The sequence below is a fragment of the Sarcophilus harrisii genome, chromosome 2 (assembly GCF_902635505.1).
Source record: "Sarcophilus harrisii chromosome 2, mSarHar1.11, whole genome shotgun sequence".
Classification (NCBI taxonomy): domain Eukaryota; kingdom Metazoa; phylum Chordata; class Mammalia; order Dasyuromorphia; family Dasyuridae; genus Sarcophilus; species Sarcophilus harrisii.
Genome location: NC_045427.1, coordinates 478,151,888 through 478,177,942, shown reverse-complemented (window position 1 = coordinate 478,177,942; position 26,055 = coordinate 478,151,888). Strand labels below are relative to the sequence as shown.

Sequence of the window (26,055 nt, the reverse complement as noted above, 5' to 3'; positions counted from 1 at the left end):
CTTTTGTTGAGGCTTTTTATCACCTTTTGCCTGGACTACTATAATGTCCTCCATCCTTGGAACATAACTTCTTTTTAACTTCTGCTTCACAGAATCTCTTTTCCTCCTTCAAGATGAAACTTATTTTGTATGTGCTTATATGTGTCTTTGTGTTCTTCCATTAGAATATAAGCTCCTTGTGAGTAAGGATTGTTACATGTATTAGATTTATATCCTTTGTGTCTGACAGAAGTGCAATATAGTTAATTAACAAATTTCTTGTTGACTAATTGGTCTCTTGTCTCATCATTCTCTTCTTCAACCCCCTCTTTCAATTGATCAATTAATTAGATATTTATTCAGACCTACTATGTGCCAGGCACTGTTCTAGACATTGGGAATACAAATTCAAAGAATGAATCCTACTCTTAATGAACTTACATTTGAATAAGAGTACATTTAATTTAAAATAAATCTTGTACTTTATTAATAACATCATAGAAAATTAATGTAAAGTTAGCAAATACAAATATATTCAAAATGGTTAAATACTAGTTTAGGAGGGAAGAGGGCATTATCATTTGGCAAGTTCAGAAGGTTTCATGAAGAATATGGTGTTTCAGCAGTATCTTAAAGAGAGGGAATGTTAGGCATAAGTAAGAAGAGAGTGCATTCCAGATATGGGAGATGGCCAGTTGAAGGGCAGAGAGACAGAAGATGATGAAGTGTTTTGTGTTGGAGGAAAAAAGAGAAGGCTAGTTTGGCCAGATGGCTGAATGTACAAGTGGAGTAATATCTGGTGAAACTGGCAACAGGTTTGGGGCCAGGTGGTGGAGGACTTTAAAAACCCAAAAGATGTGTTTATAGCTTAATCTAGTGGCAATAAGATGTCACTGAGGTTGGTTAAGGTGGAAAATCATGGTCAGATCTGTACTTTAAGAAAAATTCCTTTGGCAGCAGTGTGTAGAGTGCACTGTAGTTGTGGAGAGTGACTTGAGGTAGGGAGAACAAATAAGAATCTCTTTCAGCTATCTAGTGGAAGGTGATGAGGACCTGACCTAAGATGGTAGTTGTGTAAGGACTTACGAGGGAAATGTTGTAAAGGTAGAAATGGAAAAATTTTTACAACTATTTGGATGTGGAGGTTGAAGCAGAGTAAGGAGTCCAGTACAATGTCAAATTGCAAACTTTGGGAAGTAGAAGAAGAATGGTTCTTTTGACAGAAAGAGGAAAAATTGGAAGAGGAGTGATTAGGAAAAAAGATAATGTTGAGTTTAAGCTGTCTCTAGGAAATACAATTGGAGATATCCAATAGGCAATTGGTGATGTTCAAGGGTTAGATATAGATCTTGGACTCATCTGTAAGCAATGATAATTAAAGTAATGAGACTTGAGAAAGTCACCAAAAGAAAAAATACAGAAGGCCTAAGATAGAATCTTATGAAACAAACAAAAAGAGAGGTGAGGTGGATGATGGGTCAGCAAAGGAGATGTAAAAGGAGTGGTCAGACAAATAGGAGGCAAACCAGAAGAGAGCAGTGTTAAAGAAACCTAGAGGAGAAGGGTGGTCAGCAGGAGCAAATGCAGCAGATTAAGGATGAGGACTGAGAAAAGATCAGTAGGTGGTGAGAATTGTGTTCATTAGTAATTTTGGAGAGAGTAGTTTCAGTTGAATGATGAGTTTTTGCAGGCTGGACTACCACAGATAAAGGAGTGAATGAGAGGAGAGAGGAAGGGAAGTCAATCTTTTAAGAAATTTGGCTGAGAAATGGAGGAGACAATTTGAGGGCGTGGTAGATTCTAGTGAACTTTTTTTTTTTAAATAATAGGAAAATAAATATGCATTTAAAAGTAAGGAACCACTTAATAGAAATTGGAGATTCAAAAGAAGGGAATGATTAAGGATATAATCCTATAGAGAAGACAAGAGAGGATAAAATCAAATGTACATACAGAAAGGTTGTTTGGGCAAGGAGAAAGGCCACTTTCAGAATCTAGAGCAAAGGAGCAGAGAAGGGGAGATAATGTCAAAGGGTCTTTTAAATGAAAAGAAAGGAAGAGAAAGGAGCAGAGGGACTTATGTCATGCTCAGTGACTTGAAGTTGACTGAAGGAATATGTCATTAGACTCAGGGTAGTTGAGGGACATCTGCATGGAGAGTAAAGCCTCGTTACATTGAAAAAAATTTTTTTTTAATAAAGGCTTTTTATTTACAAAGCATATGCATGGGTAATTTTTCCAACAGTGACCCTTGCATAACCTTTTGTTGCAAATTTTCCTCTCCTTCCCCCCACCCTCTCCTCTAGCTGGCAGATAGTCCAATACATGTTAAATATATTGAAATTCATATTAAAGCCAATATATGTAAACATATTTATACAGTTGCATAAGAAAAATCAGATCAAGAAGGCAGAAAAGAAAAAAAAACTGAGAAAGAAAACAAAATGCAAGTAAATAACAGCGAGAGTGAGAATGCTATGTTGTGGTCCGCACTCATTTCCCACCATAGTTCTCTCTCTCTGGTATAGATGGCTCTCTTCATCACTGAACAATTGGAACTGGTTTGAATCATCTCAGCATTGAAAAGAGCCATGTCCATCAGAATTGATCATCATATAGTATTGTTGTTGAAGTATATAATGATCTCCTGGTTCTGCTCACTTCACTTAGCATCAGTTCATTTAAGTATTGCCAGGACTTTCTGAAATCATCCTGCTGGTTGTTTCTTATAGAACAATAATATTCTGTTATATTGCATACCATAACTTATTCAGCCATTCTCCAATTGATGAGCATCCACTCAGTTTCCAATTTTTTGCCACTACTAAAAGGGCTACCACAAACATTTTTGCACATGTAGGTCCTTTCCCTCCTTTAAGATCTCTTTGGGATATAAACCCAGTAGAAACACTGAAAGCCTTATTATATGAAGCAGGTGTTGGGGAGTAAGGCAGATGGTGAGCCAGGTGCTGTACTTCATAAGAACATAATTTTGACTGAGTGGGAAATTTTGATTTGGTGGACTTCAAAGGAGGAAGGATCATTGAGGAAGGAGGTAAAGGGAGCATCTGAAAGTGCCACTGGGAAGCAAGGAATATTCTGACCTCTCCTTAAAAGATAAAGGTGATGGTAGATGGTACTGTGGAGATGATAGCTAGGTAAAGATACAGTATCATTGGGAGGGGGGTGGCCCAGGTCTCAGGACTAATACATGGAAAGAGTATGATAAGTCCAGGATGAAGAGGGTTTCTTTAGGGAACAGAGGGCACAATGTAAGGGATGGGGAAGGTTGGGGTGGGATATGGGTGGGGACATTTGATGGGGATGGGGATGAAATAAGATGAGGAAGGGGCTGAGGACATTTTTCTCTTAAATAACCCTTACAAGGATAGGGAGAGAAACAACAAAAGCTATAAGGGAAATAGTGGACTAAGTGAGTAGAGTAGCTCAGTCTTTTAAGAGATGTTGCAGAAGAAGCTGAGTTGGCCATAGATCTGATCCTTCAGTTGGGTAGCTGGTAGCTTATTTTAAGGAGCAAAGCATTGGGGAGAATGGTAGGTTGTGGTTGCTGTTAGCTGTTGAACTTGGATGGGGTCTGCCAGATGCAGGTGCTTGCCTTTTCCAGGGTGTCTAGTGGTAGGGTATAAAATAGTCCCTTCTCTGTTTTTCCCATTAGAGAATTTGTCCATTAAGGTTCCACCATGATGATATGTTGTGGTGCAGAGGTGACTTCAGTTCTTGAAGACTGTACCAATGGAGGACAAACTTTTCTAGGTCCTACCAGGGAGTGAAAACTCCTACAGGTTCTACTATGCTAGAAGTTTTTTTTTTTTTTTTTTACTGAATTTTTTTTATTATTATTTTTAAATATCACTTTGTAAAATTACTCTCAACCAGTGGACACATTATACAATTATAAAAGAAATGCAACATGCAGCATCAGGTTTGTGAAATGAACAAAATATAACTTTTGCATATGGTACATACTGGAAGACCACAAGGTCCCATGATTCCTATAGAGAACCCCAAGGTAACATCATTCTGAACCTCAACCAGTGACGGACCAAATTTGCTCAGAAGCTTAAAGCAAAAGGGCATATCATGTACTATGCTAGAAGTACTTTGAATCTGGGTGTGACAGTAATCTGTCACCTAAGGACCTGCTGCATAAAGTTCTCATTACCAGGAAGTTGACCCATCTGATGATGTATGTTTTGACTATTGTAACTCATGAATTGTCTACTGAGGGATGAAGAGATTGTCATCTGGGTTGGTAAAATAAGTACCCATAATGATAAAGATTAAAAAGAGTATTGAATTAATTCATAGCTCGGTTATGAATCATGACTCAGGAACAAGTAGAGCCTGGTCCTTGAACAAGGCAATAGACAAAATGGAGATAGACACCGGTATGTTTTCTGACTGTTCATTTTTGCTTTGGATGGTTGTAACATTTCAGGATTTTATCCCATGTTGGAAGGTCTGGAGAGCAGAGCAAGAATTTCATTTGTCTTGGTCAAACTTAGAGTCAAGGTCATCCTGATTCATCTCAGACTTCTCCTTGACTTGAAACCTTTTGAGGAGCCATCTTGACTTATGCATTCCTTTAGTTGAATGATTATGAATAGTGAAAATAGAGAATCATATTTTCCATGAAAAAGTCAACTTTGCCTGAAGGCCTAACTAGGAATCCAGAAATCATGTCTATTGTTGGGGAACAATTGATTTTAGCTTAGCTTGGGCCTCTTTTCTCATAACATTCTAAGGCCCTGTACTGCCTCTTCTGAGAGCTACCTTTAAGAAGTTGATACTTTTATGTACTTTTTGAACTGCTCGATGGTGAAAGTCACTTGTTGACAGACATAAGAGGTACCACTGGGAAGGCTTTTGATATTTGGCTGCTGTTTGAAATATTTTTTTTTTCAGCATGAGTTGATGAACAAAGCTGATTAATGATAATTATAGTGGTTGGTAACAAGCTGAATCTGATTGAGAGTGGGTATGATTAGCTAATACAAGTTTGTCTCCATTTCAAGGTGTCTGTGGTACCTGATAATGATCGAAAACGAAGGCAGAAGACTCAGACTATCCCAGACTGTAAAAATCCAGCTTTCCATGAACGTTTTTTCTTGTAAGTGAATCTATTGTGGTATAATTCTATCCTACCCTGTTTTTCTCCTTTTTGGTGGAAAAGAGATTTTTTTTTCCTCAGAGATAGTTTTGTTTTGTGAGATAACCATTTCTACTGAAAACATGCTTATTTCCAAAAGCCACTTTTCCCCCCTGCTTTTTTTTTCTTGCAGATCTGATATATGGCAATAAAATCAATGTGCTTGATGTGATTTATCTACTTTTCATAATTGAAATGCCTTAGAACTAGAATTAGAAGGTTAGCCATTTTTAGCCTCTTGGAGGGAGGGAGCCCTAGAGGTACAGAATGAGCACACTTCTAAGTCTGGTAGGCTGAAATAAGGGTCTCAAGACAAAATTTTGCTTGAAGGAGCACTGGCCCCAAAATTGCATATGCTTCCTTTGTTAACCATGAAGAAATCTTTCTTTTTTTAATCTTTTTTATTATAATTTTATAAATTATATATTATATATTAAAATTATAATATTATAATAACTTTTTATTGACAAAACCCATGCCAGGGGTAATTTTTTACAACACTATACCTGGTACTCACTTCTGTTCCGATTTTTTCCCTCCCACCCTCCACCCCCTCCCCTAGATGGCAAGCAGTCCTATATATGTTGAATATGTCCTAGTATATCCTAGATACAATGTATGTGTGCAGATCCAAACAATTTTCTTGTTGCACAGGGAGAATTGGATTCAGAAGGTAAAAATAACCCGGGAAGAAAAACAAAAATGCAAACAGTTTACATTCCTTTCCCAGTGTTTTTTCTTTGGGTGTAGCTGCTTCTGTCCATCATTGATCAATTGAAACTGAATTAGGTCTCTTTGTCAAAGAAATCCACTCATGAAGAAATCTTTCAAGTTATTAGAATGTTCTTTTGGTGGCCTTTTGGTGTATAAAGAGCATATAGAATGAGATACCTTTTCCCCTGTTCTGATTTCTGGGCACTTGTAATTAGGTGAAGGAAATCTTGGGAGCTTTGTTTTGTGATGGAACAGCCTTCTTGGACAAACTGGAGAGTGTGTATGTGTGTATACACACACACACACACACACACACACACACACACAAACAAACACACACATACCCCTCATCAGGGTTTTTAACCATACAAGTTAATTTACCAGCAATTTATTCAGGTTGAGCTGCTCCCCTTTCCGGGGTGGCAGGAGCGGGGGGGGGGGGGGGGGGGGGGGGGGAATAGTGTGAAGGGGAATTTATCCTTTACCAAAATCTTTTATCTCTGGAGTCAGAATTAATCAAGACAGGAAGCTGGTGTTTCTTCTCTAAGCTTATTGCATGGATAACTTGGGAAGAAAAGTTTGTTGTGTAATGGCTGGTTTCCAAAGACAAAGGATTTTTACTCAGAGTTTCTTAGCAGATGGCTATAATTGGACCATGTGTATAAAGATGACTTAATGATAATATTTATTTGATTCAACTTGGGGTCCTGTGTCAACCATGAAGACCCTTGATGCCTTTAATTTACTTTACAGTCCCATCCAAGAGGCAGATGAGCAGAAGCGGCTTCTGGTTGCTGTGTGGAACAGAGAAAGAGACAGTAGGTAAGAAGGGTTTCCTAGATAGAAATGTGGCAGCCTCCCCCACCTCCCCCACTTTCCCCACAGTCTTTGGATAGAAATGGTGAGGGACATCTGATGCCAATACAAAATTCCATTCCTTTTCCAAATAAGAAGTGTCAGGGCTCTCTACTCTCCCTCCCACCTTATTTTCAGGTACTGTCCTATATTACAACCTGGTATTAGAGATGCAGAGAGGTCATGGGGTTTTGTCTTTAAAGAGCTAATAATTAAGTTGTGATAAGAGATTGCCTCATCTCCATCTCTTTCCTTATTCATTTTGCAAAATCCCTAATTTCCTTTAAGGTTAAACCACTTTCAATACTTCCCTTTGCCTGACTTTCCAGGCTGCAAGTGTCTTTCTGGTCCAATTTACCTTGTATCTCTTTTGTACAGACCTTTATGTACACATTGTATTTCCACTAAGTGGTAAGCTCCTTTTGTTTGCGTTATTGTATCCCTAGTACCTAACACAGGAGCTGGCACCTAGAGTGTGGGATGGAATAGGAAAGCATTTATTAAATGCTGACTGATTATGTATGCAAACACTGTGTTTAGTGATACAGATAGAAAATTGAAGCAGTTGTTACTTTTACAAAGCTTAGATTTTAATTGGGTGAGATTCTCTATAAAGAAGAATTTTGTTTTGTGGCAGATAGAAAGTTTAGGTTCTGGTGGGTAGTGTTGCAAAACAAATTGAGAAACCTCATGGACCTTAGCAGGTGCTTAGTAAATGTCTGTTGTTTGATTTGTTGATCTCATACATAAAACTAAGGGTCAGTAATGGAATGTGTATAATAAATAGCAAATTTGTATTTATTACCTGTAAAAGGAGGGGAAGAAGCTCTGTGGGCTGGTGTTTTCAAGGAAGGTTTCCTAGAGACTTGGAATTTGATTTAATTTGGGTTCTGAAGCAAGGGGAAGATTTGGAGAAATACTAGGGGGAGAGCATTCTAGACAGGTAAAACGAGATAACAAATATAACCACACAGAGACATTAAATAGCGTAACAGTTTTGGGTAAAGTAAGATGTTAACATAAGGCTATATTGGGGAATGTTCAGTCCACAGGCTATAAAAAGCCTGTAAAATCATTTGATGTAGTCCTGCCAAGGCAACTGCAGGTGACCTTATTGTAGTGGGAGAATGTTTGTAAAGCACTTAGCACAATGTGTGGCCCAGAGCAGGCATATAATAAATTATTCCTTCTCTTACTATATCCTTCCTTATCTGAATCAAATACTAGAAAGTAAGTTTTATAAGAATATAGATTTATTTAATTCAATATCAGATGAAAATGCTGTGTATTTAAAACCAGGGAATAACCCTAAGTTTGAATTTTTGTTCCTGTACCCTAAAGTTTAATAAATTGGAATGTTTTTTAAAAGTAGTATATTCTTGAAAATCTGTATGTTGTCATAGTGGTGTAAAATAGTGTCCTGGAACTAACTTTCTCCTCTAGGGTATTTGTTCATTGTATGCTTAATTTGAATAGAGACAGATCCTAGAAAACTTAATTTGTCCAGGATAGGCTAAATCCAAATATGTAGATGAGTAGAAGAGCATGTAATCTAAAGTTATTTTACTGTACCGATTGATATGTTATGAAAACTCTTGGAGGTGCAGCCACTCACCTCTCTGTTTTACAACTAGAATTTCATGACAGTGGAATAAATTAAGCAAAGTGTAGTTTAAGAATGAGTGATTAATGTTAATTCAAGTTATTGGCAAAGAAAGGCACAGTTATGTTGGAGCGAATGAGTCAGCATCAAGTTGAAGCAATACGACAATGTACTAAGAGATATTTTTCACATTCTTGCCTATTTTTGGGAAAGTATGATTCCCTATTCAAAAAATCCATAATAGGCAGTCAAAATAAAAAAAAGAATACAAAGAAAGAGACATATATATGTAACTTTCTCAAATTGCTTTGAATTGTGTTATTGACAGCCTTACTAAAAAAAAACAAAACATCAAGTTGTTGTTAGTAAAGAGCACATCAGTTCTCATTGATATGACTCAAGATGTTGAACACAAACTTGATGAATAATACTGAAATGTGTCACTGATGTCTTTCAAAGAGAGAATCTGCCTTTATAGCTACATAATCTGTGAAAGGAAAATAGTATGAAAAATACTGCCCAGCATGGTGCATGTGTTCTTAAATCAAAACATTTTTTCTTAAGTATGGTCATTAGTCAATTTGAACAGAAAATTTAATGAATTTATATCAGGATTTCAAGAGAATATAGTTAGGTTTGATCATTTTTGATAGCTTTTTACATCAAGCATACTGGTTTTCTAATATTCCCTTGCATGGACTTGCCTCTTTCTTGTCTGTACACTGTTGGGGTCTGAGAATCTTTTTTTTTTTTTTTTTTACCAGTAGATGTTAAATATATTAAAATATAACTTAGATACACAATAAGTATACATGACCAAAACATTATTTTGCTGTACAACAAGAATCAGACTCTGAATTATTGTACAATTAGCTTGTGAAGGAAATCAAAAATGCAGGTGTGCATAAATATAGGGATTAGGAATTCAATGTAATGGTTTTTAGTCATCTCCCAGAGTTCTTTTTCTGGGTATAGCTAGTTCAGTTCATTACTGCTCCTTAGAAATGATTTGGTTGATCTCGTTGCTGAGGATGGCCTGATCCATCAGAACTGGTCATCATCTAGTATTGTTGTTGAAGTATATAATGATCTCCTGGTCCTGCTCATTTCACTCAGCATCAGTTCGTGTAAGTCTCTCCAGGCCTTTCTGAAATCATCCTGTTGGTCATTTCTTACAGAACAGTAATATTCCATAATTTTCATATACCACAATTTATTCAGCCATTCTCCAACTGATGGACATCCATTCAGTTTCCAGTTTCTAGCCACTACAAAAAGGGCTGCCACAAACATTCGTGCACATACAGGTCCCTTTCCCTTCTTTATAATCTCTTTGGGATATAATCCCAGTAGTAACACTGCTGGATCAAAGGGTATGCACAGTTTGATAACTGGGGTCTGAGAATCTTTCTCAAGGTTCCTTCTCAGAGGCTACCCTGTCTGTAGTCCCCACTTCTCTGTTTATCCAAATTTTGCCTGTCCTCCAAAGTTTGGCCCAAACCCACCCTCTTCCTTGAGCCCTCTCTTTCTAATGCTTTGACGATTTTTCCTCAGATGTCTTTCACAAATATGATCTGTTTTATTTTTTTGGTAATCACACATTTGCCTTGTAAGATTTGAAATCACAAATTTGGAGCAGGAGGTGAATATAGAGCATGGAATGTTAGAAAATAGATTGTTACAAGTTAGAAAATAGATTGTTACAATTGTAAGAAACCTTGGAGATATGTAATTTAACTCGTTTATTTTATAAACAAGAAAACTTGTGACAGGCTATGGTTAAGGTTAATTACAGGCAGAGCTGAGGCTAGAAGTACATCTGAATCTTCTTTCCCGTCTAATCCTTTTTCTACCATGCCATAAAGCTTCTGTTGTTTCATCTTGAATTGTTTAAAAAACTCTTCTATTGTTACTTAGCTTTTCATGCTTCTCATTTTGCTGACACTTGTAATCGACTTGAACAATTACATCTGGAATTTGTTGTGCATAGTAGGAGCACAATTTGTGAATTAAGTATAAGTTTTGGGTTAGTATTTTTGGTATTATTTATTGACCTATAACCTGAGCCATATTCATATTACATATAAAATTTTTAAATATCTTTAAATATCATAAGTAACAGAGCACTTAAGTGATTTCTACTTATGAGTGTTAATTGTGACAATTTACCGTACCTGAATGATTATGAAATCATTGGCGCCTGAGTAGGAAGCAAAGCTGTGGGAAAGTTATTAACAGCTTAGTACTTTCAGTTCCTGTGGGATGTGAATTCTACTTATCAAAGAATATTACAGACACTGTATTCTTTAGGTCAAGGAATTATTCTTGTAGAAATATAGAAGTATAAAATTCATAATACTATAGCATATATTTAGTATACCAAGATTCAACTAGTACAGTAGAATACTTTGTGCATCCAAATATCAGATTTCTTTTGAATGGGTTGCCATTTATTGTTAAACATGTCTCAAGATGTTAAACACTAACGGAAACAGGTTTACAAGACTTTCACAGAGGCTGTTTGGTTTTCTAGAGTAACATTTTAGGTCGGCCTTATAGATGTTATGATGGCTGCTTTAACTTTAATGATGGCAGAAACTCTGTAGTATTCAGGGCATCTCGATCTCTCAGATGTCAGATCCCAGAAAAGCTAGTAATTGTGGTGTTATTCTGTGTTGGCATTTATTTACAATCATTGTTTGTGAGCACCTACCAGTATGTTTGCTTTTACTAGTAAGCCAGAGGACCCAATTAATTCAAAACAGTCATTTAATGAAATTTCATAGTAAGAAAAGTAGCACCCTAATATTTTCTTCCATAAATCTGGGACATGCTATCTCACATACCATCAATGGGAAGAAAGGGAACACGTGTGGGAAGGTGTGGTTAGAGAACACTTATAGAGTAATGCACATAAGAGAAACAAATTTTTCATTCATGAATAAAAAAAACCCAGTTATTAAGCACTTACTATGGGCCAGCACTGTGCTAAATAATGAAGATAAAAAGAGAAGCAAGCATCTGCTATCAAGGAGCTTAGGGAATTGTGAAAAAAGACTCTTGAAAGATAGCCAGGTTTACCAAGGTGGTATGTGGATCGGGAAGGACAGCGGGGCTTGAAATGGTCTGGAAGTGATGTGGTTGGTTAGCCTGGGATGACAGAATGGGAAAGCTCCTGAGCCCAGGATCATTCTGATGGGAGGATGGAGAAGGCCTGAGTGCTGGGGGCATGGTCTAGGAATGACTAATGAGGGAGAGCATAAGCCAGACGTGACTGATGCCAGGTGATAGTGCTCGTTGGGTGCTTCTCCTGGGCTTTGCCCCTTGCTGGCGTGGTGGGCACATTGTATGCCCTGGCATCTCCATCAGACGGAGCATTGCTGGTTTTGTGGATTAGCTCGTGATGTGGTTGGGCAGTCTCTGCTCTCAGCTCTGACTTCAGCTGGAGCCCTCGCCTGAAGTGTTAGCTCTTCATCAGAGGACAAGTCTTTTTTTAGCTTAGAGCCTAGAAGCTTAGCCACCAGTTTTTGGGGGAGTATCAGGACCTTCACATACCTCACACAAAGAGGGTAAAATCTGACCTTGCAGCCTTTCTTATTGTCAGCCCACACTCCCTCAGCATGATTTTGGGAAACTTCATTTTAAACAAACCACCAAGAGCCTGATAGTCCTCTTTCCTCCAGAGATCCATTGATTTTCCTAATCTCCCAAGATCCTTCTCTGGTTGGCATGCAAATAAATTTGAACCAGAACAAAAACTAAGCCAATGAAGAGAGTTCATTGTTTTCCATCCAAGTATCCAATTACCTGTCTGTTTCTATTATATATTGTCTCTTCTCTGTACCAAGAATGGTATATATTTTTGGCTATGGATTTAGGAATTGAGAATTTAGTATTTTAGTAATTGAGAGCATTCACAAATGTGAATAGATTATTGGTATGGTTGTTTATTTGGAGACAGCATGAAGAGGGGACAGCATATGAAAATGAAGGTAAAGAGTCTGGGGAGCATTTATTAGGAGAATAAGAGAAAGTGGAAAAAAATAACCAAGGTGTGAAGGAAAAAGGGATTAGGATGTGTGTATGTGGGAAAGAACAGTGGCCTTAAAATTCATTGTCCTTTGCTGTAGAGTCATTATTATGTCTCCTGGGATATAGGATATATAGGATGGGACAGCTATTGCTTACAAAAAACAAAACAAAATAAAACAAAACCTCCAGAAAACCTTTAACATTAAAAAAAATTTCAGTTCTGAATTCTCTCCTTCTCCCCCATTAATTAATTAATTTATTTAGAAGGCAAGAAGTATAATGCTAATTGACAAAATCAGGTTGTCTTTTTAAAAAATTCATCATATGTACAGTTAATTTTGTCTTGTAACTGTCCAAGTCATGATTTCTTGCCTCTGAATTTAGTTCAGAAATTCAGCTGTCCTGTAATGAGTCAAATTTAGAAATCCAATTCCCTTTTTATTACTGTTCTATTCTTATGTCAAGGAAATACGTTACCCTTGAAAGAGGCAGGTGGACCCTAAGGAGTCTAGACTCTTTATATCACCATGCTATCCTTTAAGGATGTCTCATTTGTTATTTAGAGAAGTGTAATCACTATCTCTAATTCTGCAGGTAGACTCAAACAGTGAACATTTTTTAGTCACAGACAAAAAGAAGGGGCTTGTTGCTAATTTCTCATTCCCAATTTCTAGCCATTCATGTTGTCCCCATCCCCATGATGCTGTCTATTCTGTAATCAACTGCATTGTTTTCCCTACCTACCTCACTCTGTTCTTTGTTCTCTTGTATTTTCCAAAACTATGTGAAAGCTAGTAAGTTCCACCTTGTCTTTGGTCATTGAGAGAGCTTATTGACCCAATTTACAATTTACTAGACTAACTAATAAATTGATTATGTTCAGACTACTGTCTCTCAGTTTACCTTAAATTTCATATTTACCTTAAATATTGCACTATTATAATATGAAATTGTATAAAGCATTTTTATGTTAGCCATGTTTTGGGGAAAAAAACAAAATAAAGAGAAAAAAGTATGCTTCACTCTGTACTGAGAATTCATCAGTTCTCTGGAGGCAGATAGCATTTTTCATCTTAAATTCTTTGGAATTGTTGTGGATTATTGTATATTGATCAGAAAAGCTAAGTAGTTCATAGTTGATTATTATTATAATAATATTACTGTGTATAAGGTTCTCTTGGTTCTTCCCACATCCCTTTATAGCAATTCATATCAATCTTCCCAGGTTTTTCTGAAATCATTCCCCTTATCATTTCTTATAGCATAATAGTATTCTGTTATCATAATATTCTATAACTTGTTTAGCCATTCCCCAGTTGATAGGCATCCCCTCAATTTCTATTTTTATGCTATATCAAAAAGAGCTTCTAAAAATATTTTTGTATGTATGAGTCCTTTTTCTTTTTCTTTGATCTCTTTTGGGTGTAGACCTGGGAATGATACTGCTGGGTAAAAAAGTTAGCAGTTTTGTAGCCTTTTGGGCCCAGTTTCAAATTATTCTCCAGAATGGTTGGACCAATTCACAGACAACTAGTGCTCTTGATACTTTATCTTTTGATTTGATATCATGAAAACTGTCTTGATGTATCTGCTTGTCACCTCTGCAGAGGAAAGTGAATCTTTGTCAGTGTAAATTAACCTTTTGCTTTGAATGCTAGATTGAGAGCTACCATCCGTGAAAGAAAGTCCTAAATGCAAGGACTTTAATAGATTTTGAATACTAATTGTTTAGGACTAGTCAGATGCTCCCTCTAGTCTTTAAGTTTTATGTTGCCTATATTAACTGTACAGCACTAGTGTTATTCACTAAACGATTATGGTGATGAGAACTACCAATCATATAGTGTTACTCTGTACTGGGCACTGTGCTAAGTACTTTATGAGTATCTCATTTGATCCTTAATAATAATTCTGGGAGGTAGGTGCTTTTATTATACCCATGATACAATTGAGGAAGTAAGGCAAACTGATTAAGTGACTCAGATGAGGTAATATAGCTTGTAAGTGTCTGAGGCTGGATTTGAATTTAGTCTTCCTGACTCTAGGCCCAGTGCTCTATTTACTGTACCACCTACCTACACAATCGATTCTAGAAGTTGTGTTTTTCTTGGCTGACCCTTGGGTTTCCATGTTCTACCTTGGTACATTTGAAAGTGTCTCTGTGATGTGGATAACTATGGAGACATTTTCTTGTGGAGCCTGCAACTGATCACTTCTTTCCATGCTCCATCATCCCTATGGACATTGTAATTGTATTCCTATCCCTCATGATGAGCTACTTGGAAGATTAACAGCAGAGCTGTTAAACATCCCACTCATTCTTTTGTTAGTCTCTTTGCTCCAGTTAGGAATGCAGAGGATGAGGGCAAGGACAGCGGAAGAACTGGATGACTTCAGGCAGGTTGTTTCTGTTTTTGTGCTTCAGTCACATTCTCTATAACACAAGGAGAGCAATACCCACCTTGTCTGCCATACGGGAAAGCTGTGAGGATAAAATCAAAATGTGGATGGGAAAAGATTTTGAATGTTAAAAGCTGTAACAGTGCACAGTGATCTCATCACATCTTCATTTCCACTTTGAGGTTCTGTAACTGAAGAGAGGACCTAAGGGAGTAGGGGGAAGATAATGGAGAAGTTGGAAAATGGCCAATTCAGACATTTTGGATTATGGGACCAATAATAATTCCACTTTCTTCTTACTAACTGCAGTTTGTTCCAGCATTCATATCCCACTGGTTAGAGATTACCTCTTGGATAAGTGGCTAGATATCCCTCTTGAATCAGTAGAGCTTCATAACAAGCAATTCCACTCCACCTTGGATTTTCTTTGATATGTGGATTTGGCTCCAAATCTACCTGCTGCTTAGTTAAAGTTTCTCAAAAGCCTAGTGAGTCCATTTTTCCCCCCATTTTGGTCAGGATACTGATTAAAGTTCTGTTTTTTATCTAGACAGAATCAACTCATTGGCTGCATGAGTTTTGGGGTGAAATCTCTTCTGGCCCCTGACAAGGTAAGTCCCCAGGAGAGGCCTGGTGATAATCATGACTCTGAAAGTGGTGCAGGCCTGGGAAATTTTCTCTGAAAACTTTCAGGAGAGGTGATAAAGTCCCTGACTTACACTCTGCCTGTCCAACAAAGAGGCAGTTAGATGACACGATGGATAGGGTATTAAACTTAAGAATCAGAAAATCTGAATTCAACTCCTATCTCAGACACTTAATAGCTTTGTAATCCTGGACTAATTTTTTAGTCTCTTTCAATCTCAATTTCTTCATCTATGGACTGAGGGAGATGAATCTCTCTTATGATGTTGTTGTGAGAATCAAATGAAATGGCATATATAAAGCACTTTATAAAAATTAAAGCACTACGTAAATATTATTATTTGTAGTTGGGTCAGTGGAATGACTTTTGTTACCAAGTCTGATTGAGCTAGAATCATCCCCTTTTGCTGTTCCATATCTAAAACCAATGGATCAGAATTCTTCCAAAAGGAACAGAATTTTGGGGAAGGGATATTGTTTAAAAAGAAGGTCTTTGGTGCATAGGAAGGACTAAAATATAAAATTACTGTCACCCCTTGTGTACATTATTGTGGCTGCTGTGAGGTAGATGTGCAGATATTATTGTTTGTATTTTGCAGATGAAAAAAAAGTCTTAATTGACTTCTCCAAGGTCATATTGCTAAGTATTATTCACATTTCTTCCGACTCCAAATCCAGGACTTCCTGACTTTCACAAGGGAGTAAACCCATATTCTAGGCTGCCATTTGCTTCTTTAGAGTTTCTCATAAGATGAACTGACTGGAACAAGGCTCAGCAAGTTTTGAACCCTGAGTATACCAATTAAGGGACAAACCAGTGAGGGGGCAGCTAGGTGGCTGCTAGGTGGCGCAGTAGATAGAGCACCAGCCCTGAAGTCAGGAGGACCGGAGTTCAAATATGACCTTGGACACTTCCTAGCTGTGTGACCCTGGGCAAGTCACTTAACCCCAATTGCCTCAGGAAAAAAAAAAAAGGACAAACCTTTATACTGGGGACTCTAGACAATAGAAAAGGAGAGGAAAAAGTTAAAACAAAAGTAATTCATATTTCTATATAATTTTTGAGATATATAAAGGAATATATTATCTCATTTGGTTCTCACAGTAACTATTTTATATTTTTAGACATAGGAAACTGAGACTTGTCCAAAGATACCAATTAGGACGTTCCAGAATTGGAATTGGACCCCAGATGCCTGACTCCCAGTTCAGTGCTCCATATTGCCCTATACCTTCTCTGTTCTCCAAATGCCTTATTTGAATGCCCTATTGCTGTCATCTGTCTGTGGGCTAAATGGTGATGTGACTTTCAAAATGTTCTTATGAGAGTGAAGATAAATACTTTCTTTTGTGGTAGTTATTAAATTCTCTTAACCTGTTCTCAAAATGCTAACTAAATGTGCATTTTGCTGTTATTATTTCCCTTGCTGAGCTCCAGATCCCCTGCTGCCTTCTGCTTCTCATCTGCCTTAGTAAGGGGGAGGCCTCACAGGAAAGGTGAAATCTGAATTAGACTTTGGAGCACTGGTGGTTCATTAGGTGGAGATAAGAGTAGAGAAGAAGGAAAACATGGCAAGGAGGCCCCTTTGGTGGGAGGCAGGATATGCAAATAGGGAGTGTGATTTGAGGCTGACAAAATAAGCATGAGTTACACTGACTTTGAGGAAGGCCAGGAGGGCCCACTGTTTGACTTTTGTTCCACAGGCAATGGGAAACTTCAAAGACTTTTTAAAGTGGAGGAATAATCTGAATTGTGCGCCTTAAGATGGCAGTAGGTACATCATGGATTAGGAGGAGACAAATTTCATGAACTTTTTCATCATGACCTGGTAGTGGAACTTAAAAGTTAATCAAGGTTTATGAAGCACCTTCCATTTACCTGATGCTGTACAAATGAAACCATTTCTGTCTTCAGGGAGCTTACATTCTACTCACTGATAGTGTTAGAGAAGCAGTGATGAGATCTTTTTTTTTTTTTTTTTTAAATTGGCTTCAAAACATCTCCAGAGTCCAGAATTTCAGAGGATGTGGAGGGAGCTGCTGTTTATGCTGCTTGTTTGGCTTCTCACTTATCAGAGGCACTCAGGACAGCAGGAGGTCAACTTCTTCTGGTGGTTCCATTTAAAACAGAAATATTTTGAGAGAGATATTTCTGCTTAGGCTAAAGTGGTAGACTTGAGTCCTTTCTCTCAGAATTGGGGATGTTTTCTTTTCTTCAGGAGTCTTATATTCATTTCTTCTCTGTTAGTCACAGTAACAGCAGCCCCCCCTCCTCCGTGCTCTCTCTATGAGAGAACTGTCAAAATAGGCTAAGTTTCTCATTGTTTTAACAGTAGATTGTACATCACAGACACTTGGTAATGGTGGCCAGATCCGATAATGGTGTCTTTGCCACACTGTTCCTCCTTCCAAGTGATTTTGTTAAACTAATTCTAAACATGAACCCCTTTCTTCCTCACCCTACTAATGCTCTTCTTGCCATAGGAGATCAGTGGCTGGTATTATCTTCTGGGACAGGACCTAGGCCTCACGAAACATCTTAAGGTGGCAACTCGGCGGTTGAAGAAGAGCAGAGGTATGTTTTCCACAGTTTCAAGCCTTGGTTATAAAAGACTTTTATTTGGAGACCATACTAATGGCATTTCCTTGAATACTTCCCCTGCTTCCACCTTCTTCCAGGGATCTATTCCTATGTTTGTATTAGAGCCTGTTAACCCTATATTTTGATAAAAGTGAATAATTTCAAAGTCACTCTCTTTACTGATTTTTTTTTTTTACTGGTTTACTGATTTTTACTGGTATTAATGATTTGCTCACCTTAGGCAGAAGGGGCAATTTTTCTAGGCAGGAAAGCTTTGAGACCTTCCTCTGATGCTTCTGTGTCTATTTTTCCTCTGCACCTCATTTGTATGACATAATAGCTATTTGGCCATAACTATCTTAACTTTAACTCCTTCTTTTGAGCTATCCTATTGTTGATGTGAATCTTATATACATATATGTATGTGTGTATGTATGTATATATATATATAATATAAATATAAAAAAAATTTAAAAATGTTTAAAATTTGTCCATGTTCTTCAAAATTGATCTTTTATATTGACTCATTTTTTCTAATTGAGTTTTCTTTCGGAGAAGAGGGTGTTATTGGCTATATGCTATATACACTTAGGGGTAGAAGTGGACCCTGCAACCACACTGAGAATGAAATTTCCTAGGGAGCTTTTTTTGAAGTTCATCCCTTTTGTGTAAGTGATCTGGGGCTAAACAGTAGACAACAGATAGAAATTAATTGCATATCCCTATTGATGACTTGCTTCTCTTGATTGTCTTTTAGATGCATTACTGAGAAAATCTGATCTAGCACTGAAACATGTGGACAGTGAAAACATGCAATTAAAGGTGGGTGAATGGGAGACCTGGATACCAACTGATAATGAGAACAGCTGTCGACCATCAGAACATTTCTCAAGGTTTTATTGTCTGTAGCTTGCTGGACATCCATTAATGTATCTCTAGTAGAATCACTTTATAAGGTACCTTAAAATCAATAGGAAATCTGCTGTAATTTGCATAATTGTGGCTGTTTCTTAAGTACCATATTTATTACTTAAAACAGAACTTTGTGAAGCTCTGGAAAATAGATGGTTTAGAAACCTAGTTGGTTACAACTATTTAAGAATTAGGAGTTAATATACAACATCAACTAAGACTTTGCTCAGAGACTTTTTGCTAGATTTGGGAACAAAACAGAGTCACTTCCATGGAGGAGTGGAAACTCCTAATAGTCAGGACCTGAGACAGCATGGGGCATTTAAAAGAACTCTAGACTTAGTTTCAGAGGACAGTTTATGGACAAGGCCCAACTCTGACACTTGTTAGTCATGTGATCATGAATACCTCATTTAATCTTTGAGTTTTAGGCAGCTCTCTGTCATCTGTGTCTGTGCTCCTTTGACTAAATTATAGCTCCTTGAAGTATTGACTTAAGTATCTTTAGGGTCCAAGGGCTTTTGTGAGGACCTTTGTCTACTGCCCAACCCTAATGCTTTGTTCCCACTAGGATCTCTGAGCTGCCACTAACCCCCCCTCCTCTGCCCTGCTTTGAGTTAGATTCCTCTACCTCATCTATCCTTGCCAAGTCTGACACTAGCTTCCACTTGCAGCTTGTTGGTGAGAGGGAATGCTGGAGACATGGAGGATTTCTAGTGCAAAGGAATAGATTTGAGAACAAGCATTCTGCCTTGTACTAGATACTTCTCCAAGTTGTCTTTTGGAGCAATGATCTACGTTGGCTTTAGATTCCCCCCCTTTCTATTGGTTTAGATTTTCATTGATGGAAATAGTCAAATTCCACTCTTGAAATTCTCAAAGTTCCTGTTATAGTGCTAGGTATCAAAAAACATGGCTTGTGGTAATGCAGAAAAGATATTTATCACATGTCTTGGAGAAGTAACTTGGTTTTATTATAGTTTTGAATTTAATAGGCATAGGGTAAAGTTTTAGGACACAGTGGATAGAGTACTAGGCTTGAAGTTAAGAAGACTCATTTTCCTATGTCAAAGCCAGATTCAAATACATACTAGCTGTATTAACCCTGTTTCCCTCAGGTCCTCATCTGTAATATTAGCTAGGGAAAAAGATGGCAAACTACTCCAGTATCTTGGCCAAGAAAATCCCCAGAATGGGATCATAAAGAGTTAGACATGACTGAAAAAACTGGGACAGTCACTACAACAAAAGAGTGTTAAGCTTTGGTCCAAGAAATTTACTGTGAAAGTACAAGACAGAAAGGGAGAAGTATGGTTTGTCTTAAGAAGATTTAGGGGTTTTAGTGGACTACAAGCTCAATATGAGTCAACAGCATGATAGTGCAACCAAAAAAGTGAATGCTTTATTGGGTTACATTAAGACAGGTATGTATAACTTTGAGGAGTAAGGAGGTGATTGATAGTCCTGCTGAATTTGTGGTGGTTAGATTACATTTGAAATTTCATTTTCAGTTCTGGGCATCATATTTTAGGAAAGGCATTGCAGAGCTGAAGGGAGAGCTTTTAGAGTCATCAAGTCAAATCAGTAAGCATTTATTAAGCACTTAGTACTTCCAGACATGGCACTAAGTACTGGGAATACAAATAAAAGCAAAAAAGACAATTCCTCTCCTCAAGGAGTTTATATCCTAATGGAGGAGCACAGCATATACAGAAAATCTAAAAAGTGGAGTCAGGAGTATTGGAGGGGAGATGAATCCTGAAAGGAAGGCTACAGAGCTGCTTTGGAAGTAGCTCAAAACTTCCCCTTGCTAGCAATCGGGAGCGGGGGAGCGGGAGGGGAGGGTTTCAGGGGGGAGGCAATCAAGATGGTGCAACAAATATCAAGTACTTTCTATGTGTCAGAAGTTGGGGTTATAGATTCAAAACTGAAAAAAACTGTCTGCTTTTAAGAAGCATGTATTCTATTGAAATAAAAAACATAGAGCAAATACAAATAAAATATTAAGTCAATATAAGGTGATTTCAAGTGGGAGACTCTTTATCCTAGACAAGGAGTAGTAGATCAGGAAAGGCCCTTATGAAGTGATTTGATTAGGAGGCTATTGTAATAGTCCAGGTTAGAGGAAGAGAGGAGGCTTTGAATTAGGGTAATAACTAAATGAATAAATAGAAAGGGACAGAGCTGAGAGGTGTTGTAGGGGATAGAATCTGCTTGGCAACTAATTGGGATATGATGGATAAAGGTAGAATAAAGAGTTGAACTCTTAGTTGGAGAGCACCAAATACAATTCACACACAACTCAAACCATCACCTCAAGTTGTCATTGGTCCCCTTTGAAAATGAAGGATGAACAACAACAACAGAAATAGGGCAATTAAGACCAGTTAATTGAAGATTGATTGATGGAACTGGAGATGTTTAGCCTGGAGGCTGGATATGATAGTTGTCATCAATACTTGAAAGTCTTAATTGTAGAAGAAAGATTAACTTTGCTTCTGTTTGGTCCCAGAATATAAAATTAGAATTAATGGGTGGAACTTTCAGAGGCAGATCAGTTAGAATTATCCAAAAAATGGAACGAGTTGCCACAGAATGTGATGTCTTCCTCTCTGGAGGCCTTTGGGCAAAGGCTGGATAATCACTCTGTATGTGTGTGTATTAGGAGGGAATCCATTTTTAGGTTTAGACTTAGTTAAGTGCCTCCTTCTAACTCTGTGATTTGGTAATTTTGCAAGTCAGAGAGGCTGAATTTGAGTCCCTGCCTGCTACTCACTGATCATCTGTGGGCCTCAATTTCCTCCTTAGTAAAGTGTGGGGGGGTTTGGACTGGATGACTTCTTGGGACCCTTCTAGCTCCAAATGCTATGAGGCTGTGATTTCATTCTTTCATATTTTCCAAGGAGCACTTCAGGACAATAAAATTGGTGCTGACTCGGCAAGTAGCAGCTTTTTGAGTTTATTAAGTTGCTTATTATTTCTTGCCTTCACTATATCCCTTCCTTATGAACTAAGTGCTTTCTTCCCATTATTCAGCCTTTCTTCCCTCTCAGTCAATGCCTTAGTCTCAATACTAAGAGAATGGGGAGAAACACATTCTTGAGGATTTTTATAGCACTGGAAACCTTTCCTTCCCTCTCTCATAAGCTTCCTCATCACACTTTATTTGCATCAGTGGCTGAATGTGACCCATCATTCCAAAAGTCAGGTTATTGTAACATCTTAGGAGGTTGGCAGCTGCTGATTCTGTCGTTCCTGGATCTGAGACTGGATGGTATTTTATTGATTAGGTGCACAGAAGTCTATCTAGGAGACATGGGAATGTGGGAGGATTTCTTTTTCTTATAGAGTATATTATTGGAAATACAGTAATTAGTAGGTCATGTATGAGGCTTTGCTTATGCCCAGCACTGTACTCAAGCATTGAACAAAGGAAGTATAGGCTCACTAGGAGCTTCTATATATAGTCTAGCCAGGAAATTAAGACACAAGTCAGTGTGAGAATAAGACCATATATAAAGTGCCCCAGTCTTGAAGCAGTTATAAGCTCTTAAAAGTTCAAAAGTACATCAAAACTTTTAGGAAACCCTGTATAATAAAGGACTAAATATATGAATAAAAATAACAAGTGCATTTGGAGTCATAAAAGGAAGAGCAATACCTTTCACTTTAGACATAAATATTTCCCTTCTCTTTGAATAAAGACACAAGCCTCTCACTTCTTTGCCCATTTGGATGAATTGGGTGAGCTAGGACATATACTGCTGCTCCTCTTTGGTGCTATTCCCAGAGAGAATGGACTGATGCTGAGAGAACAAGAACCATAACAATATTAGAACAAGGAGTAGGATTTTTAAAGATGATCTAGCTTAATCATGATCCTGTAATCAAGTAAATTGGTATAACCAATTTAGAGATGAGGCTTCTGAAGCCAGAGAAATTAAATGACTTGGACAATGTCAAAAACTTTTTTTTTTTAAAATTCCCTCAGGGTTTTTATTTTGGCAGTGTTGGCATTGGTATTACTGTAGGTTTTTGATGCCTCTTGTTTTTATTTTTAATTTTACTTTAGAGGAGCTAGGTGGTAAAGTAGGTAGCCCTGAAGACCATCCCTGAAGTCAGGAGGACTTGAGTTCAAATCTGACCTCAGATACTTAACACTCCTTACCTGTGTGACCCTGGGCAAGTCACTTAACCCCAATTATCTCAGGGGAAAAATTATTATAATAGTATATTATTTTCAAATTATATATAAAGATAGTTTTCAACATTTATTTCTGTAAGATTTTGAGTTCCAAATTGTTTTTCTCTTTCCCTTCTTACCTCCATCCTTCCCAAGACAGCTAGCAATCTGATAGAGATTATACATGTACAATCATTTTAAACATAATTCTATATGAGTCACATGTTGGAAAAGAAAACTCAGAACAAAAGAAAAAAAAAGGACAAAACAAAACAAAAAGGTGAAAATAGTATGTTTCGATCTGCATTCAATTTCTATAGTTCTCTCCCTGATGCAGATCCCGAGTCTATGGAATTGTCTTAGATCATTGTATTGTGCAGAATAGCGACTTGATCATCATACAACCTTGCTGTTACTGTGCACAGTGTTTTCCTGGTTCTGCTCACTTCACTCAAGCCCTTTATGTCTCTTCTTTAGCCCACAGAGACTTTGGACCTCTTCCAGCCAAGTTCCAGAAGCTAACTGGTTGAGGAGAAGTAGGCCCTGAACTTGACATCAGATTAGCCATTCTATAATATATTCTGGTGCCAAGCTCTGGGTTGCCTTAGAGCAGGTCTGCCTGGCCTGGGACACAGCTGGCTGGCAGCCATATCTCTTGAATCTGTTCTCAGGCTAAGAAGAAACCCCACAGGGTAGCTGCAGTACAAAAATTTAGCCTGGGCTTTTGGCCTAAAAACTTAATTTCCCCTCTGCAAAGAATTCTGAATGAATAGGGATTTTGGTTTGTAACTTTGGGGAACTGTTAAAGGAGAATTGAGGAGCTATCTGTTCTATAGCCATGTAAGGCTAAAGAGAACGTTGTCTTTTGATTTGGATACCTCATTTGTTAAGAGGTACTGCTGTCTGCCCTCATGTGAGAGCAGTCCTGGGATTTGGAGTGGGATCCTCTGATATGGGGTCAATTTTCTTTGATTTATATGAATGATCCTAGAAGGGGAGTAGCTACACAACATTGGACCCCAATAGAAAATGGGACTCAACAAGGCCATTGATTTATCAGCATTCAATTCTGTTTGGCTGCTTTCCTTTGGCTACATTTTTACTTATTTGTTTGAATCTGTAGAGTTTTGCCAGGCAAACAAATCCAGGGCCTGTTCTCCCCTCCCTTCCTTTCACACAATCAAAACTGGCTCTGAAAGCTCCTGGGTTAATCAGTTTACACTTCTATGTAGTACCCAGAGAGCAGCATGAAAGCAGCAGCAGCTCTTTAAACTCCTTCTAAATCTGAGGGCCCTCTTTCCCCAGACACACAGAAGTTTGGGCATAAGAGAGAAAGAAGTTGTTGGGATTTTTATTTGTGCTAATGCTTCTAATACTTACTGACTGTGGTCATCTGGAATCTCAACACAGAAGGAATTGTGCTTCAAAATAGCCACAGCAGTTCCACCTTTTCTATCCTGCATGCAGAAGAGGGAGGCTTTCCCCCCCCCCCTCCCCCCCAATGCAGTGTTAAGATAAATTCGATCTTCTGAGAGGGAAGGGAAGAGAGAAACTCTGAAACATGCTTCAAGGGAATGAGATAGGGAGTCATTTATGGAAGAATTAAAGTATTTGGTGTGTAGCTTTAGGGCTTAGTTGAAATTACATGACATAAATTTGTAGTGTTCCCAGCCATCACAGCAATTGGGATTGGGAGCTAAGATATCTCCCTTTTACTTCTCTTTTGGGTTGAGCACAGCCTGTTAGTGGGAAAGCCAGCAAAAGTGACAAAGTTGATGACTTCTTGTAGTGGGATCTTTAGATAGATTATAATACTGGCCCATGTCTCCAAGTTTTAATGGAAATGGAATTGGCTCTGTGCCTCTTCTCAATTTCCTTTCATTTTGGTTCCTTTGGGACTGTATCTGGGTGGGAGACAGCAAGTCTGTTTGCAGCTTAGAGATGTTTGAGTTTCAGAAGTGGGAGGGTCCCCCCAGTGTGGCTATTCCTTCCTCATCTCCCTGGGCTTCATCCAGGGGGACAGGCTTGGGTTGCTACTGCTACCATTGCCTCTCTGGCTTCTAGTGAGGGCCATATTTTTTATCTCCCAGAGAGACAAACATTATGGTGCGATGGAAAGTTAGGAATTTTATTCTCTGGCCCTGACTTTGCTGTGTGATCAAGACCAAATCATTTCCCCTGTTTAGGCCCTCACTTTCCACTTATGTAAATGGAAAGGATTGTCATAATAAAAGTATTTTCAATTCTGAATTGTATGCTCTATGATTAGGATAGTTCTATTCAGCAAACATTTATTAATTACCTACCATTTGAAAGGATATTTAAAGTCCTTTCTACCTCTGAACATGGACTTTATGATTCAAGTACTAAAACAAAGCTTTAGAAGTGGAGCCATACTTCTTTATTGCTCTGCCCATAAATGCCCCTTATGCATCCTATGAATAACATAGCTAACAATCCAATAGGATTATCTCCTTGGCTTTTGAATCCTTAGTACTGTTGCCTCTATAACTACAACTGCAGACTCTAAATCAGGTATATTTGTTTAGGCTAATGAAATGAGGAATAGGAGAGCTAAGGTAAGCAGGGAACACTGAGAAAGATGATCAGGGCCAATGACAAGTAGCAACTTAATCATGTTAGAAACAACTTATCAGGTCTTTCATAACTCAGGTGTTTTTTATCTAGATGGACTGGGACGTAAAACCTTTTTTTCCAATTTTGTTGGAGGAATTATAAAGAATAATTTTTCCTTTCTCTATCCTAACACAAGGATGTGCCATAAATCAGAGAATGTCTTTGAAAATTTATGTGGATTATATAGAATCAAGTCAAATTTCTACCTGCTTGATAAAAACTCAGGGCTTTAGTAGCAAGCCTACCAGTCTCATTTGGCTTGCTTTTATTTTGTCCATCAGACATGTCTTTAAGAAAAGTATGGTGATGGACCTAGAGAAAAGGTGGTTGGTGGTTTTTCCAGG

At 37.9% G+C, this 26,055-nt stretch overlaps 1 protein-coding gene across 9 annotated transcripts in view; it reads left to right on the top strand.

Moving 5' to 3' along the window:
- RGS3 (regulator of G protein signaling 3) overlaps positions 1 to 26,055 on the top strand; it is a 178,109-nt gene that overhangs the window by 23,066 nt on the left and 128,988 nt on the right. For 8 of the 9 annotated variants that reach the window (XR_004232309.1, XM_031954640.1, XM_031954639.1 and 5 more), the window contains 5 exons: positions 5,016 to 5,110; positions 6,617 to 6,685; positions 15,304 to 15,364; positions 17,883 to 17,973; positions 18,737 to 18,801. Coding sequence is in view for 8 of the 9 variants with exons in the window: in XM_031954640.1 (XP_031810500.1) it covers positions 5,016 to 5,110; positions 6,617 to 6,685; positions 15,304 to 15,364; positions 17,883 to 17,973; positions 18,737 to 18,801 (381 nt within the window). In the remaining variant the exon portion in view is untranslated. Of the gene's footprint in view, positions 1 to 5,015; positions 5,111 to 6,616; positions 6,686 to 15,303; positions 15,365 to 17,882; positions 17,974 to 18,736; positions 18,802 to 26,055 lie in introns of those variants that run through there. The other variant, XM_031954644.1, reaches the window with a different exon arrangement.